Source organism: Oryctolagus cuniculus, chromosome 15 (assembly GCF_964237555.1).
Source record: "Oryctolagus cuniculus chromosome 15, mOryCun1.1, whole genome shotgun sequence".
In the NCBI taxonomy this organism is placed as follows: domain Eukaryota; kingdom Metazoa; phylum Chordata; class Mammalia; order Lagomorpha; family Leporidae; genus Oryctolagus; species Oryctolagus cuniculus.
The window spans coordinates 36,187,987-36,202,956 of NC_091446.1; the positions used below are offsets into that span (position 1 = coordinate 36,187,987).

General features: G+C 40.0%; 1 protein-coding gene across 10 annotated transcripts in view; it reads right to left on the minus strand.

Moving 5' to 3' along the window:
* TBC1D12 (TBC1 domain family member 12) overlaps positions 1-14,970 on the minus strand; it is a 131,632-nt gene that overhangs the window by 26,244 nt on the left and 90,418 nt on the right. For all 10 annotated transcript variants that reach the window (XM_070057572.1, XM_051823425.2, XM_051823424.2 and 7 more), the window contains 2 exons: positions 14,361-14,476; positions 1,173-1,255 (listed from right to left, as the gene is read on the minus strand). In XM_070057572.1, the coding sequence (XP_069913673.1) occupies positions 1,173-1,255; positions 14,361-14,476 (199 nt within the window). The remainder of the gene's footprint in view (positions 1-1,172; positions 1,256-14,360; positions 14,477-14,970) is intronic.

Sequence of the window (14,970 nt, forward strand, 5' to 3'; positions counted from 1 at the left end):
AGGAAGTAAACCAGTATAGAGAAGATCTCTTTCTTTCTCTCTGTCACTCTGCCTTTCAAGTAGATGAAAATAACACTAAAAAGGCCGGCGCCGCAGCTCACTAGGCTAATCCTCCGCCTAGCGGCGCCGGCACACCGGGTTCTAGTCCCGGTTGGGGCGCCGGATTCTGTCCCGGTTGCCCCTCTTCCAGGCCAGCCCTCTGCTGTGGCCAGGGAGTGCAGTGGAGGATGGCCCAGGTGCTTGGGCCCTGCACCCCATGGGAGACCAGGAAAAGCACCTGGCTCCTGGCTCCTGCCATCGGATCAGCGCGGTGCGCCGGCCACAGCGCGCTGGCCGCAGCGGCCATTGGAGGGTGAAGCAACGGCAAAGGAAGACCTTTCTCTCTGTCTCTCTCTCTCACTGTCCACTCTGCCTGTAAAAAAAAAAAAAAACACTAAAAAAATTCTAAATAAAAGCATAACTATATACTATACTATATACTATAGTATATAACTATATACTATTATAACGTTGCATTCACTAAAATCAAAGGAAAAAATATCAGTTGCTGGTGTATAGATATAAAAATAAGTACTAAAATTAAAGCTATGTTATATTTTTTAACATATATTTATCCTGAATAACAATGGCCAATAATAATTATTGTTAAATTATACTTACTTTACTTTGTTGTTGGAGAAGAGAATGAATGTAAATTTATACTCATGACAGTAAACATTTATGTGCTTAACCAAATGACACATTCGGGACTATGGAGAGACTTTATAAGTCACAAAAGTAAAATTTAGTTTCAAATCATAATCTCACAGCCATACAGGAAATTAGGTTAAAATTATTAACTTACATTGTAAAAAAATGAAATAGTCATAGATACTTTCACTTATAAAGTAAAATAATAATCATTTTAAGTTTTATTATTGCAATTTCAAGATTCCTCCCTGTCCATTGCCTTTCTCCTCATATTAGTTTTGTAAGAGTTCTTACAAAAAACCCATGATCTTAGTATGACATTTTTTCCTAACAGTCGAAAAAAATAATACAGAAAACAAAGAATTCAGTAACATCTTGAAGACAGATTTCATCAATTTTACTATATATCTTTCTGTTGAAATCAATAGGTTAATTTGTCAAAATCTAGAAATAAATTATAACACTTGCAATTAATTTTATACCTCGTTTTTTAGCCTCAGCCACCATCTCATCATATTCTTGTCGATGACGTAAAGCTTCTTCCACAGATTTCGCAGGAAGATTTCTGAGGAAAAAAAATTTACTTAAGCCAATTTTTAAAAGTAAATTATTAATTTTTTATGGTCACATATGAAAATTTTTTTATAATGATTTTTTTTTTTTGACAGAGTGGACAGTGAGAGAGAGAGAGACAGAGAGAAAGGTCTTCCTTTTTGCCATTGGTTCACCCTCCAATGGCCGCCACAGCCGGTGTGCTGCGGCCGGCATATCATGCTGATCCGAAGCCAGGAGCCAGGTGCTTCTCCTGGTCTCCCATGCGGGTGCAGGGCCCAAGCACTTGGGCCATCCTCCACTGCACTCCCGGGCCACAGCAGAGAGCTGGCCTGGGAGAGGGGCAACCGGGACAGAATCCAGCGCCCCAACCGGGACTAGAACCCAGTGTGCCGGCACCGCAAGGCGGAGGATTAGCCTATTGAGCCACGGTGCCAACCTACATATGAAAATCTCTAACCTAACCTTCTCCTATGATCTGAAAATGATTTGGCTTCCCAACTCATGGAGATGGCTAAGCTCTAAAGTCATGGAGGAGGTTAATCCAATTATGGTAGCTACCAGGCAGGCCTAGTACTAGGTCTTTATGTTACTGGGGGCACACCTTCAGAAGGTAATTCTCACAAGAGGGCTTGTCTCACAAGAGACTAGCCAGTCCTAGTCTCTCTGCCCCATTTCCGAGATCACCATGTAATCATTCTTCCTCTATCCTCCAGCCTCCCCCAGAAGGCCATGCCATTTAGGCTCACCTGATCCTGGACTGTGAACCTCCAAAAATATAAGCCAAGGAGTAGGCATTTGGCACCGTGGTTAACGCACTGCATCCCATATTGGAGTAGCTGGGTTTGAGTTCCAGTTTTGCTTCCAATTCCAGTTTCCCACTAATGCACACCCTGGGAGGTAGCAGATGATGGCTCAGGTAGTTGGGTCCCACATGGGAGACTCAAGAATTTGCTGCCTGTTTACAGCAAAAATTTGGGGAATGAACTAGTGGATTAAGGATCTGTCTTTGTCTCCATCTATCTCTACCTCTCTAACTTTCAAATAAAATGAAAATTAAAACATTTTTAAATGTAAGCTAAAATAAACCTCCTTCCTCCATTAGTAGCCTGTGTTGGGTATTTGCTATAGAAGTGAAAACCTGAGTAATAAACCATCTCATTTCATATATTAAGAAAGTGAAAAGGCAAAAAAAAAAAAAACTCTGTATTTTTAAAAAAGTTTTATTTACTTATTTGTTTGAAAGGCAGAAAGAAAAACATAGAAAAAGAAAGAAAACACTAAGATGACCAGTGGCCAAAGTCTGGAGCTGACAACTTAATCCAAGTTTCCCATGTGAGTAGCAGGAACCTAATCACCTGAGCCATCACTGCTTCTTCCAGGGTCTGTATTAGCAGGAAACTAGAATCCAAAGCTGGAGCTAGAGGTCAAACTCAGGCACTCCTATGTGGGACACAGGTATCCTAACCAGTGTCCTAACCGCTTGGCCAAACATTTACTCCAGAAGTCGTTTTAAAACAGAATCCAAATCTAGGTTTCTAATATTTGTTGGATATATGGGGCCGGCACTGTGGCACAGTAGGTTAATCCTCTGCCTGCGGCACCGGCATCCCATATGGGCGCCGGTTCTAATCCCGGCGTCCAGCTCTTTGCTATGGCCTGGGAAAGCAATAGAAGATGTCCCAAGTCCCTGGGCCCCTGCACCTGCGTGGGAGACCAGGAAGAAGCACCTGCCTCCTGGCTTCAGATCGACATAGTTCCAACTGTTGCAGCCATTTGGGGAGTGAACCAACAGAAGGAAGACCTTTTTCTCTGTCTCTCCCTCTCACTGATAACTCTACCTCTCAAAAAAATAAACAAAATCTTAAAAAAAAATATTTGTTGGATATGTGTGGTGTGTGTATCATGTGCCTGTAAGTTTACACATATTTGAACATTTCATATTTCAGTCCATATTTTAAGTCCAGTTATTAGAGTTTTCCTTTTTTCTTCTAGATTTAAAAAAAAAATGACAGAGACAAGGATACAGAGAAACAAAGAAGGAGACATAGAAAGTTATCACTGATTGATTCAGTCCCCAAAGATATGCAACAACCAAGGCTGAGCTAGGGCTGGAACAATCCAGATCTCTCACATGGGTGACAAGAACCCAACAACCTGAGCAATCATCACTGCCTCTCAGGAGCTGCATTGGTGGGAGGCTAGAGTCAAAAGCCAGAGTTGGGAATCAAACCCAGGCATTCTAGTTTGGGATAAAAGGGTCTTAACTGCTGGCCAAATACCTGCTGTACATTTTCCTGTTTTATGTATGATTTGCATATAATAAAATGAATAAACATTTTAAGAAGAGTCTGATGAGTCCTGACAAATGTATGTACTTGTGTAACTAATATACCAAGTAAGATTCAGAAAATTCCTCCCATCATTCCACAACACTGTCCTGTGATCCTTTTGTACTCAATATTTACCCACCTCCTACATTACAAAATTACATCTCTGATTTCTATCACTAGTAATTAATTTGTTGCCTTTTAAAGACTTTCACCTAACTTCCACCCCAGCAGTCACTGGCTGTGCTACTCCATAGCCACGGGCCTCAACAAAGGCCACAAGGTGACCAAGAAAGTGAACAAGCTGAGAGATATAGCCGCTGCCGCAATTACCTAACCAAGTACACCAAGTTTGTGAGGAAGATGATCCAGGAGGTATGCGGCTTGCCCCCGATAAGTGCCAAGCCATGGAGCTGCTCAAAGTCTCCAAGGACAAAGAGGCCCACAAATTCATCAAGAAAAGAATGGGGACACACATCCACACCAAGAGGAAGTGGGGAGCTGAGCAGCATCCTGGCTTCCATGAGGCAGTGGCTGCCAAGAAAGACTGAGCCTGTCTCCCTTTACATAATAAACCTTTCCAGGCCCTCAAATAATAATGATTTCATCTAGGTTCATTTTGCTCAGCATGTTTTTGGAAGTCATCTGTACTGTCTTAGTAATATCCTTTTAATTACTGAGAAATAGTCTATTTACCCATGTGGATGGACATTTAAGTGATTTTCAGTTTGGGGTCATTCTGAACAAAGCTATTAAAATATTAACAATCAAGTCTATTTCTGGGCATTGCTTTCACTTCCCTTGAGTAAGTACCTAGGAGAATTTTTCAGTCATAGGTAAATGCTGGTATATCTTTATAATAAACTGCTCAACTAATTTCAACTTGTTAGCATGTTAAGACAATGTTCTGGGGCCGGCGTGGCTCATTTGGTTAATCCTCTGCCTGAGGCGCCGCCATCCCATATGGGCACCAGGTTCTAGTCCAGGTTGCCCCTCTTCCAGTACAGCTCTCTGCTATGGCCCGGGAGGGCAGTGGAGGATGGCCCAGGTGCTTGGGGCCCTGCACCCACATGGGAGACCAGGAAAAAGCACCTGGCTCCTGGCTTCGGATTGGTGCAGCACCAGCCATAGAGGCCATTTGGGGAGTGAACCAACGGAAAGAAGACCTTTCTCTCTGTCTCTCTCTCTCTCTCACTGTCTTAACTCTACCTGTCAAATAAATTTTTAAAAAAAGACAATGTTCTAACTACTAATTTGATAATCTACTAATCCTTTGCATATACCATATTTTGGTTTATCAAATCAATGGCTTCAGAGTCAGTAATTTAGATATATGAAATGCAAAAAGAAATATATTTGCACATGACCACATACATGAATATATTTTTATATCTGTTCTAAGTCATGTTATACATGATCACTTATACAGTTTTATATATCGGGTTTTTTATATCAGTTTTAAGAATCAGTTGTTTTCAACAAAAGAGACAGGGAAATGTATATGACAAAAAGCTTCACATTACAAGTTCTAATTCCTCCTCTAATCTCAACTTAGATTAGATTCCTCAAGTATGTAGTAGCAAAGAGGAACAAAATTTAAGACTTCTGTTTTGGTTAAGTATACAGTAAGAGACTTAGGTTTAACCTTCTTGCCTTAAATAACTAGAAAAATAGGCAATATATATTCATATTTTTAAGATTTTATTATTTACTTGAGAGCCAGAGTTATAGACAGAGAGGGAGAGACAGAAATGTCCTCCATCTGCTAGTTCACACCCCAAATGGCAACAACAGCCAGAGCTGAGCTGATCCAAGCCTAGAGCCAGAAGTTCAGTGTCTCCCACATGGCGGCAGGGGCCCAAGCATTTGGGCCATCTTCTACTGCTTTCCTAGGCTATCAGCAGAGAGCTGGATTGGAAGAGGAACAGCTGGGACACGAACCAACACCCATATGGGATGCCAGCACTGCAGGCATCTACTTAGCCCATTACACCATAGCGCTGGCCACAGCAAAATATGTTAATCAGTGTGCTTGAGTTTATTGCCTAGAGCTTCCAGGTCTCAGTGGTGGAAGAGAGTACACAAACAAGGTCCATCAATCTTCCTGAGTTCAGGAGGGGGCTTGGAGATGGGAAGTCCACACAGCTAGAAATTGTGTATTAGAGATCCAGAAAGAAAGGAGTTTTAGGGAATACCTTCAAGTCTTTGGTTGAGTGCTGATTGCTGTATGTGTGTGATTAAACTATGGCCAGGGACAGAACCACCAGAAAGGAACAGTTAGAACATTCTCAAAGACCACATGGGACTAGCCAGAGTGGAAAAAACTCCTAATAGATAAGAGTATCAGGTAAAGTCCTTAAATAGGTATTCTCTCAGGATTAAGGAAAAATTAACTGTAGACTAAATTATATTCTGGAACCACTCTCACAAAACTACATCAAAAGGATCAAACGAATTCCAATTACCTGCATAACTGACCAAAGCCAAAAAATATTTCATAGGACTCACACATACCACACACATACACACATAGTCCAGCATACAACTATATAAATCACAATGTCTGGCATCCAATAAAAATTATCATAGATGTAGTATACAAATATAATTCATAATAAGAAAAAAATCAAGCAGCAGTAGTAACACAGAAATGTCACAAGTAACAGGATAATATAAGAATGACAAAGTGTTAAATACTTCCTTTCTCTCTCTCTCGAAAGTAGAAAAAAGAATAAGAAGAGAAATTCAAGACTCTAGTAAAACTTTCAAATATGTAAAACATTATTTCTAAAATGAAAACCACAGAGCCCGTGTTGCAGTGTAGCAGGTAAACCTACTGCCTGCAACACCAGCATCCTATATGGGCACCAATTCACGTCCTCATTGTTCCATTCCAATCCAGCTCTCTGCTAATGGCCAGGGAAAAGCAGTGGAAGATGCCCAGGTGTTTGGGCCCCTGCCACCCATTTGGGAGACCCAGATGAAGCTCCTGGCCTCAGCCTGGACCCAGCACTGGCCATTGTGTTTACCTAGGGAATAAACTAGTGGATAGAGTAAACTAGTGAATAGAAGATCTCCTTCTCTCTGTCTCTCTAATTCTGGCTTTCAAAATAAATAAATATTTTTAAAAAATGAAAACTACAAAAGATGAGACTGATTGGATAGGTTATACATTGAAGAAAACAGTGAACTTGAAGAGTTGGTTAAAAAATTGTAAAAATGGGGCCGGTACTGTGGCTAGCAGGTAAGGCCACTACCTGCGGTGTTGGCATCATGTATGGGCGCCAGTTTGAGACCCAGCTGCTCCACTTCTGATCCAGCTCTCTGTTATGGCCTGAGAAAGCAGTTGAGGACAGCCCAAGTTCTTGGGCCCCTGCACCTGTGTGGGAGACCTGGAGGAGGCTCCTGGCTCCTGGCTTCGGTTAGGCACAGCTACAGCTGTTGCACCAACTGGGAAGTGAACCAGTGGATGGAAGACCTCTCTCTTTTTCTCTCTCTCTCTGTCTCTCCTTCTCTCTGTGTGTAACTTTAACTTTCAAATAAAATAAATCTAAAAAATTTTTTAAATTCTAAAAATGAAATATATGGAGAAATAAAATTCGATGAGAGAACATACATACATACCTAAATGAGCTACACGACATGGAACAATATCAAGCAACATATGTTCAATTAGCATCTCAGAAGAAAGGGAGAAAAGAACAAAAAATGTTTACAAAACAGACTAAAATTTTACTAAACATGGGAGAAAATCATCAGTGCAGATGCATTAAGCGCAAAGAAACTCAAATAGAAGGAACATGAAAAACAAAATAAAGCATGTCAAATTGAGGACAACCACAGATGGTAAAAAAAAAATCTTGAAAGTATTCAAAAAGAAGACAAGCCCCCACAGAAGCTAAAGACAGAAGAAAAATGATTCCACACAGAAATCTGGAGTACTAGAGAGCACTGATGGTCCACGGTGTGATTTGGCAACAGAGATTAGCAAAATATTCCTACTGGATACTTCTAATCAGCCACCTATGGGAAGCAAAAAGCTGGGTGACTATGTTTATTACACTTCCACTGACTATGTTTATTATACTTTCAAATATTTTGGAAAACTAACAAATACAATGAGATTGGATGGTTGTTCCTAATGTTGCTAGACAAAGTAGACAAAGAAAAGAATTAACTCAAGCATTCAAATAGCTACCTCAAATGATTGAAAGCTTTATGTGCACCCTAAAGCAGAAACACTGAGACTGCTTAAAATCAAATACAGAATCTCATCCCATGGTTGAATTACAAGTTGAACTCCCAATCTCATAGGGTTCTCTTGTTAAAGTGAGGGCATTCACTGGTAAGGAATGGATCCTGAAAATCAGAATGAAGATGTGTGGGAAAACCCTCAAGAATCTAGGGATAATGAGCTTCTAAATTCTTTTTGAGTCTTCTTTGCTAGTACAACCCGTGTAAGGGGATGAACTCTACACTGCCCGAAGAAACTGTTACGGTCACTCCTGAAGAGGCTGCCAAGCAAGATAATACAAATTGTCCTCAGGACCCATAGATTACCACTCCCCTTTCTTTCAAGACCCAGCAGGCTTCTAAAGGACCAATGAGGAGGTACATCATGCTCTGAAAGAACTACTTGAGTTCAAATTAAACACACAAGTGCACTTCAAAAAGTTCATGGAAAAATGAAGTTAAGGGATAAATTTATTTTAGTACAACAAAATTTTGAAATCCATACATACTTTTTTCCTAACATGTATTTCCACAAATTTGTTCAAGAGCCCTTGTACACATACTCTCAAAATAAACCAGGGCATAAATAAAAATTAGCTTATTAAATTAGTCTAAGTCCTGGTATCACTTCAATCATCAGATATTTAAAAACCCTGGTGTAAAGCAGATGTTTAATAGTTGGTCCTAAACTGATGGACCATATGGTAAATATCCTACCAATCTCTGACAGAGCTTCAATACTATAACTGCTAAGTAGCTGGATGTCATACAGTAAAGCATAAAAACAAATACATGCATAGTAGTTCTTTAATTTTGTGGCTGTCTAGAGAAATAAATTTTAAAATATGGTTTTTCAGTCTTGAAAACCAAAGAGTGAATGAATATAATAACTTTTTGTGGTTTAAGCCAAAAAACAGGATTCGGCTCTCCGAACTCACGTGGATGTTTAAACCCCAAAGTCATATGTTAATGGATGATGGATTGATGGTAGAGACTTGATCTGATTACAGCGTGGAGGTTGGTCTACTGGGAGGTATTTAGGTCACTGGGGTTTAACCCTCAAAAGGTAGTTCTTACAAGAGGGTTGGTTATTTAAGCCAAGCTTGGTCTTGCTCCATTTTCTGCTTCCTGGCTTGCCATGTGATCCTCCTTCTACCATCCTTTGGCTTCAGAAAATGCCTGAATGGGGCCTCCCGATATTGGGCTGTGAACTTCCAAAACTGTAAGCTGAAATAAATCTTTACTTTCCTAAGTATCTTCTCTCGGGTATTTTGTTAAAATAACAAAAAGGTAATATATCAATCAAGAAATATTAAGTAGCTCACTCAGCACTCTTCAGGCACTATGTGAAAAAGACTAGTTTAGGATTCTTACATCTTATACAAGAGTCTATTCATTAGGGAGGCAAAATAATAAACTATTAGTAAATAACTAAGATAGCTTCTGCCTCATACATGGTATGAATATTTGCTAGTTTCCAAAGGTATTACATAAAAACCTCTACAATTTTTGTAACCTTTGACTTTTATCTTTCAGGATTTCTACTATTTTGTTTGGCACTGGTGTATATAGTAATCCGGTAAAGAAGTCAAAGAGGAAAGCAGGTAGCTAGCTCTATTCATCGCTGGCTTAAAAACTAGTGCAGTGGACCTGGCGCTGTGGTACAGCGGTTTAAAGCCCCAGCCTGCAGCACCAGTATCCCATGTGGGCGCTAGTTCGAGTCCCGGCTGCTCCACTTCCAATTCAGCTCTCTGTTATGGCCTGGAAAAGCAGTAGAAGATGGCCCAAGTGCTTGGGCCCCTGCACCAGCATGGAAGATCTGGAAGAAGCTCCTGGCTTCTGGCTTCAGATCACCTCAGCTCTGGCCATTGCTATCATCTGGGGAGTAAACCAGTGGATGCGAGACCTCTCTCTCTCTCTGGCTCTACCTCTCTCTGTAACTCTTTCAAATAAATAAACTAAATCTTAAAAGAAAAAAAAAAAAAAACTAGTGCAGTAAGTATCAGTGATCTAATAAAATAGAAACAGCTCATTTGTTCACTTTTCTTCTTTTTTTCTTTAAGACTATTTTGATTTTGAGGTAGATAAGGAAAGAAAGATACAGAAAGAAAAAAAAATTAACAAAAGCTTGAAACCGAATTTGAAATCTTCTAAATGGATTTCAAATGATTACATATATATTTGCTCCATTTACAAAGGAAAATTTCATCCACAACAGTCTATATGAAGTCAATGGCTCTAGATGTTTCTGACAATTATAGAGTCCAAGAAAGGGGAAAGTGGCACCAATTCATAAACTCACTTGTAAGGAACAAAGTCCTCCTCTCTTCTCATATTATCACTTTGACCTATCGAAGTGGAAACTTTCAACATCAATTGGATACTAAGGAAGAAGTGCTGCCTTTTTCTCCACCCTCATATACACTATCTCAAAGAAATAGTGGCATTACTAGTAGGTAACATTCGAACATTACTAGTAGGTAACATACTGCTTTTCCAGACCATAACAGAGAGCTGAATTGGAAGTGGAGCAGCCGGGACTCGAACTGGCGCCCACATGGGATACTGGTGCTGCAGGCTGGGGCTTTAAACCGCTGCACCACAGCGCCAGGTCCACTGCACTAGTTTTTAAGCCAGCGATGAATAGAGCTACCTGCTTTTTGATATGTTAATGGTAATAAACATAGTACCTTTTATTCTGTTTGTTTTTGCTTATCTATATTATAGAGATTGTATTTTTTAACCATTTTGAACCTTCCTGAATCCAAAAACTGAAGAAACCTACATGTTACTCAGGTCTCTTGCTCCAGCTTATCAGTCTATAGACTGGATGGCTGTTAGCTGCCCATGTCTGCTAGGAGAGAACTTAAAAGTACACTGTGCTCATGTATTCCCATTCAATTTTGTACTTAATGAAACTCAAGTCTTCATTCTCTGTCTTCTGCATCTGTTCTTCCACTGGTTAAGCAGAAGGAGGGGTGAGTAATTAAGAAGCTCATATTCCAATACTATTGAAAGTCTTAGTTTGTGGGTTTAATTACATAAATACAAGTCATATAAATCACTACCACTCAATAAAATTAAAAGTCTCTTAAAATTTAAAAAGGTGAACAAAGTTGTTAATTAATTAGGTATCTCAGACCAAATGCAATCTCTATAATACAGATAAGCAAAAACAGAAACAGAATAATAGGTATTATATTTATTACAATTAACATACCAACTTCAGATGGTTCAATACTAGAATGAAAAAGAATAATTTTTTAGCTGTTCAAACATGTCTGTGGTACAATGGGATTTTCTTATAAAGTTATTGTGTCTAGTTTATTTCAAGTCAATTTCATATATTATTATTGGAAGTAACTATCATGATAAGTTATAATAAAATTTTAAAGAAACAGGTACCACTGAAGGCGTGAAGAAGTCAACAAAGACTTGATAGAAAAGATAAAGCCTAATCAATTCTTAAAGGATTAGGTAGGTGAGAAGCAGAAATAATATAACTGCATTCCAGGGCCAGGCACTGTGGCGTAGCGGGTAAAGCCACTGCCTGCAGTGCTGCATCCCATATGGGCACTGGTTCAAGTTCTGGCTGCTCTACTTCCCATCCAGCTCTCTGCTATGGCCTAGAAAGCAGTAGAAGATGGCCCAAGTACTTTGGCTCTCGCACCCACATGGCAGACCCAGAAGTAGATCCTGGTTCCTGGCTTCGGATAGGCCCAACTCTGGCCATTGCGGTCATCTGGGAAATGAACCAGTGGATGGAAGATTTCTCTCTCTGCATATGCCTATCTGTAACCCTACCTTTCAAATAAATCAATCTTTTTAAAAAAAATGCATTCTGGGGCCAGTGTTGTGGCATAGCAGGTAAAGCCACCACCTGCAGTGCCATCAACCCATATGGGTGCCAGTTCAAGTCCTGGCTGCTCCACTTCTAATTCAGCTCTCTACTATAGCCTGGGAAAGCAGTAGAAGATAGCCCAAGTCCTTGGGCCCCTGCACCTGCATGGGAAGACCTGGAGGAGGCTCCTAGCTCCTGGCATCAGATCGGACCAGCTCCGGCCATTGCAGCCATTTGGGGAGTGAACCAGCAAATGGAAGATCTTTCTCTGCCTCTCCTCTCTCTGTTTAACTCTCATATGTTCACTCTCTCTGGTTCACTTCTCACATGCCTACAACAACTGAGGCTGGGCCAGGTGACAACAGGAGTCTGGAACTCAAGCTGAGATTCCCATGTGGGTGGCAGGGATCCAAGTACTTGAGCCATCCTCCCACAGTACACATTAGCATGAAGCTGGAATCAGAAGCAGAACATGGGAGTCTAGGCACTCTAGATATGGGATATAGGCATCCCTAGCAGGGTCTTAACTGCTGTTCCAAATGCCTGCCCTCATAACCCATTTTAGAAGAATTTTACCAAGCATTAAGAAAGCTCTTCTGAGAACTTAGTTATATACCTACTCAGCTGACAGCTAAGAGTATAAAGAGACACAGCCAGATGTTCTTTATTTTTCTTGCTAATCTAACCATTCTTGTTTTCTCATAAGTGTTTCCACCAAGAAATCTTTGAATTGCCCTGGTGTATTTCTTCCCTGGCAGCTAAATTTGAAATAGAACTTTGAATGTTCTCATAAGTAAAGTTTTGAAAGTTTTATTTAACAATGAAAAAGTGAATGTGAACATTTTCATCAAATTCTAAAAGAAGTACATCACAACCACAAGTCTTCTTTTTTTTAACATTTATTTATTTATTTCAAAAGCAGAGATACAGAGAGAGAAGGAGAAACAGAGAGAAAGAGATCTTTCATCCACTGGTTTACTACCTAAATGGCTACAACAGCTGGAGTTAGGCCAGGCAGAAGCCAGGAGCCAGGAGCCAGGAGCCAGGAGCTTCTTCTGAGTCTCTCAAGTGGGTACATGGGCCCAAGGACTTGGGCAATCCTATGCTGCTTACCCAGATACCTCAGCAGGGAACTGGGTTAGAAGTGGATCATCTGGGACTTGAACCTTCACCCATATGGGATGCCGGCACTGCAGGCAGAGGCTTAGCTTTCTACACCACAGTACCAGCCCCATGAACCATAATTCTTTAATATAAAGGAATGTGATCAGAATAAAAAATAACTTATATGTCCAGTCTTTTTTCTCTTCCAATGTCTAAAACATATTCTACCTCTGCCTGCTAGTCTCAAGATTCTTTTTTCAAGCTCATCAGACTAATAAGCAGAAAAATGTGCAGAGCAGAAAAATGACAAAGGCAACTAGGAAGTTTTACACTGGAAGGAAAGAAAATCTTTGTAAAAGAAAAATAATAGATTCAGAGAGACCAAGGAAAAGAAAAGGAGTTAAAAATCAAGGGGTATTGCTTTAGGGAAGATGTGGTTTTTCTGATAATAAATCCGAGAAGATTTTGAAGAACAGCAATGAGGAGAATATAAAGATGGGCAGTGACAGGAAGAGAAGAATTTAAGATGTTTTGCTAAGAATTTAAAAGCAGATTTTTTGGGGGTCAATGTTTTAGCACAGCAGGTTAGACTGCTGCTTGTGATACAACCATTCCATATTGAAGTGGCAGTTCAAGTCCCAACTACACTGCTTACGACTGACTTCCTGCTAACGCAGGTGGAAAGACAACAGCAGATAGGTCAAGTGCATGGGCACCTTCCACCCATGTGAGAGACTAGGATGGAGGTACTGGCACCAGGGTTTGGCCTGGCCCATCCCCGGCTGTTGAAGTCACCTGATGGAAGATCTGTCTCTCCCTACTTTTCTGTCACTCTGCCTTTCAAGTAAATAGATTTGTTTAATGGATTCTTAACAATAATAGTCAATCAACTAGTTGACACTCAATAGTTACATGGTATAAAAGGCAAAAACAAATAGTCTTAAGTACATATTAAATGTCAAGAAAGGAAAAATTTCCCAATCATATTAAGAAAAGGAACAGAGGGTTTGAAATAAAAGCAGACATAAAGAGTCAAGATCTTGGGGGCCAGCGCTGTGGCGCAGTAGATTAATCCTCCTCCCACTGCACCAGCATCCCATATGGGCGCCAGTTCTAGTCCCGGCTGCCCCTCTTCCAATCCAGCTCTCTGCTGTGGCCCGGGAAGGCAGCAGAAGATGGCCCAAGTCCTTGGGCTCCTGCACCCACATGAGAGACCTGGAAGAAGCTCCTGGTTCCTGGCTTCAGATTGGCGCAGCTCCAGCTGTTGCGGCCATCTGGGGAGTGAACCAACAGAAGGAAGACCTTTCTCTCTGTCTGCCTCTCACTGTGTAATTCTACCTCTCAAATAAATAAATCAAATCTTAAAAAAAAAAAAAAGTCAAGATCTTATGTTTCATGTATTACCTATGGAAATATCTAGAAAAATACATAAGATTTGGATATCAATATATTCTCCCTTACTCGTTTTGGATACATGTCTGGAATTTTTTTTTAATTTAATAAATCTCTTTCACATCTAATTTCTCAGTATCTTTCAAGTGAAATGGTGAACAAAATTTGATTTAAGCTTAAAATAGAAACAGCATTCCACTGATCAACAAAATACTTACGACGGTCGATCCTCAAGAATCAGAGCAGTGGTAGAAAGTGGTTCAAATTCAAAATTCTTACGTCTTGAAGATGGAGGTGGTGGTTTACAGGTCCTCCCTGTCCGTGCTTCATATTCCTAGAGTAAATAAAAATTTATTTTATATACATACTCTTCCAAGTTTCAGTTTGTATTATTAAGGATATTATGCTATAGTAAGAAATACCTACAATTCATATATTGATTTGGTAAAAATGTCAGGCAGGAAAAAAATTTTTTCCTGAAGCAACCTAAATTATGAATTTATATTACATACAAAGTATAAAAATGTAATAGGAGATAGAAAGATAGAATTGTACTAGACTAATTTATCAGGTTTTAGTGAGACCTTCTTGATTACCTTCCATGGTACCAGTTATCCAGGTCCAGTTTTGAATAATCTACAAGCAGATATACCCGCTTTCTAAACCTTCAGTCAATCAATGACAGAAATGTTGAGACAAGACAGAGACAAGTCCACTGGAATACACTTTAAAGACCTCTGTCAAGGGTGATGTTGTCTCTCAAGTCAACTACCAATTATGGATTTTAAACTACTGTGAATCTAACTTACTCTCTAAATTTAAACACTT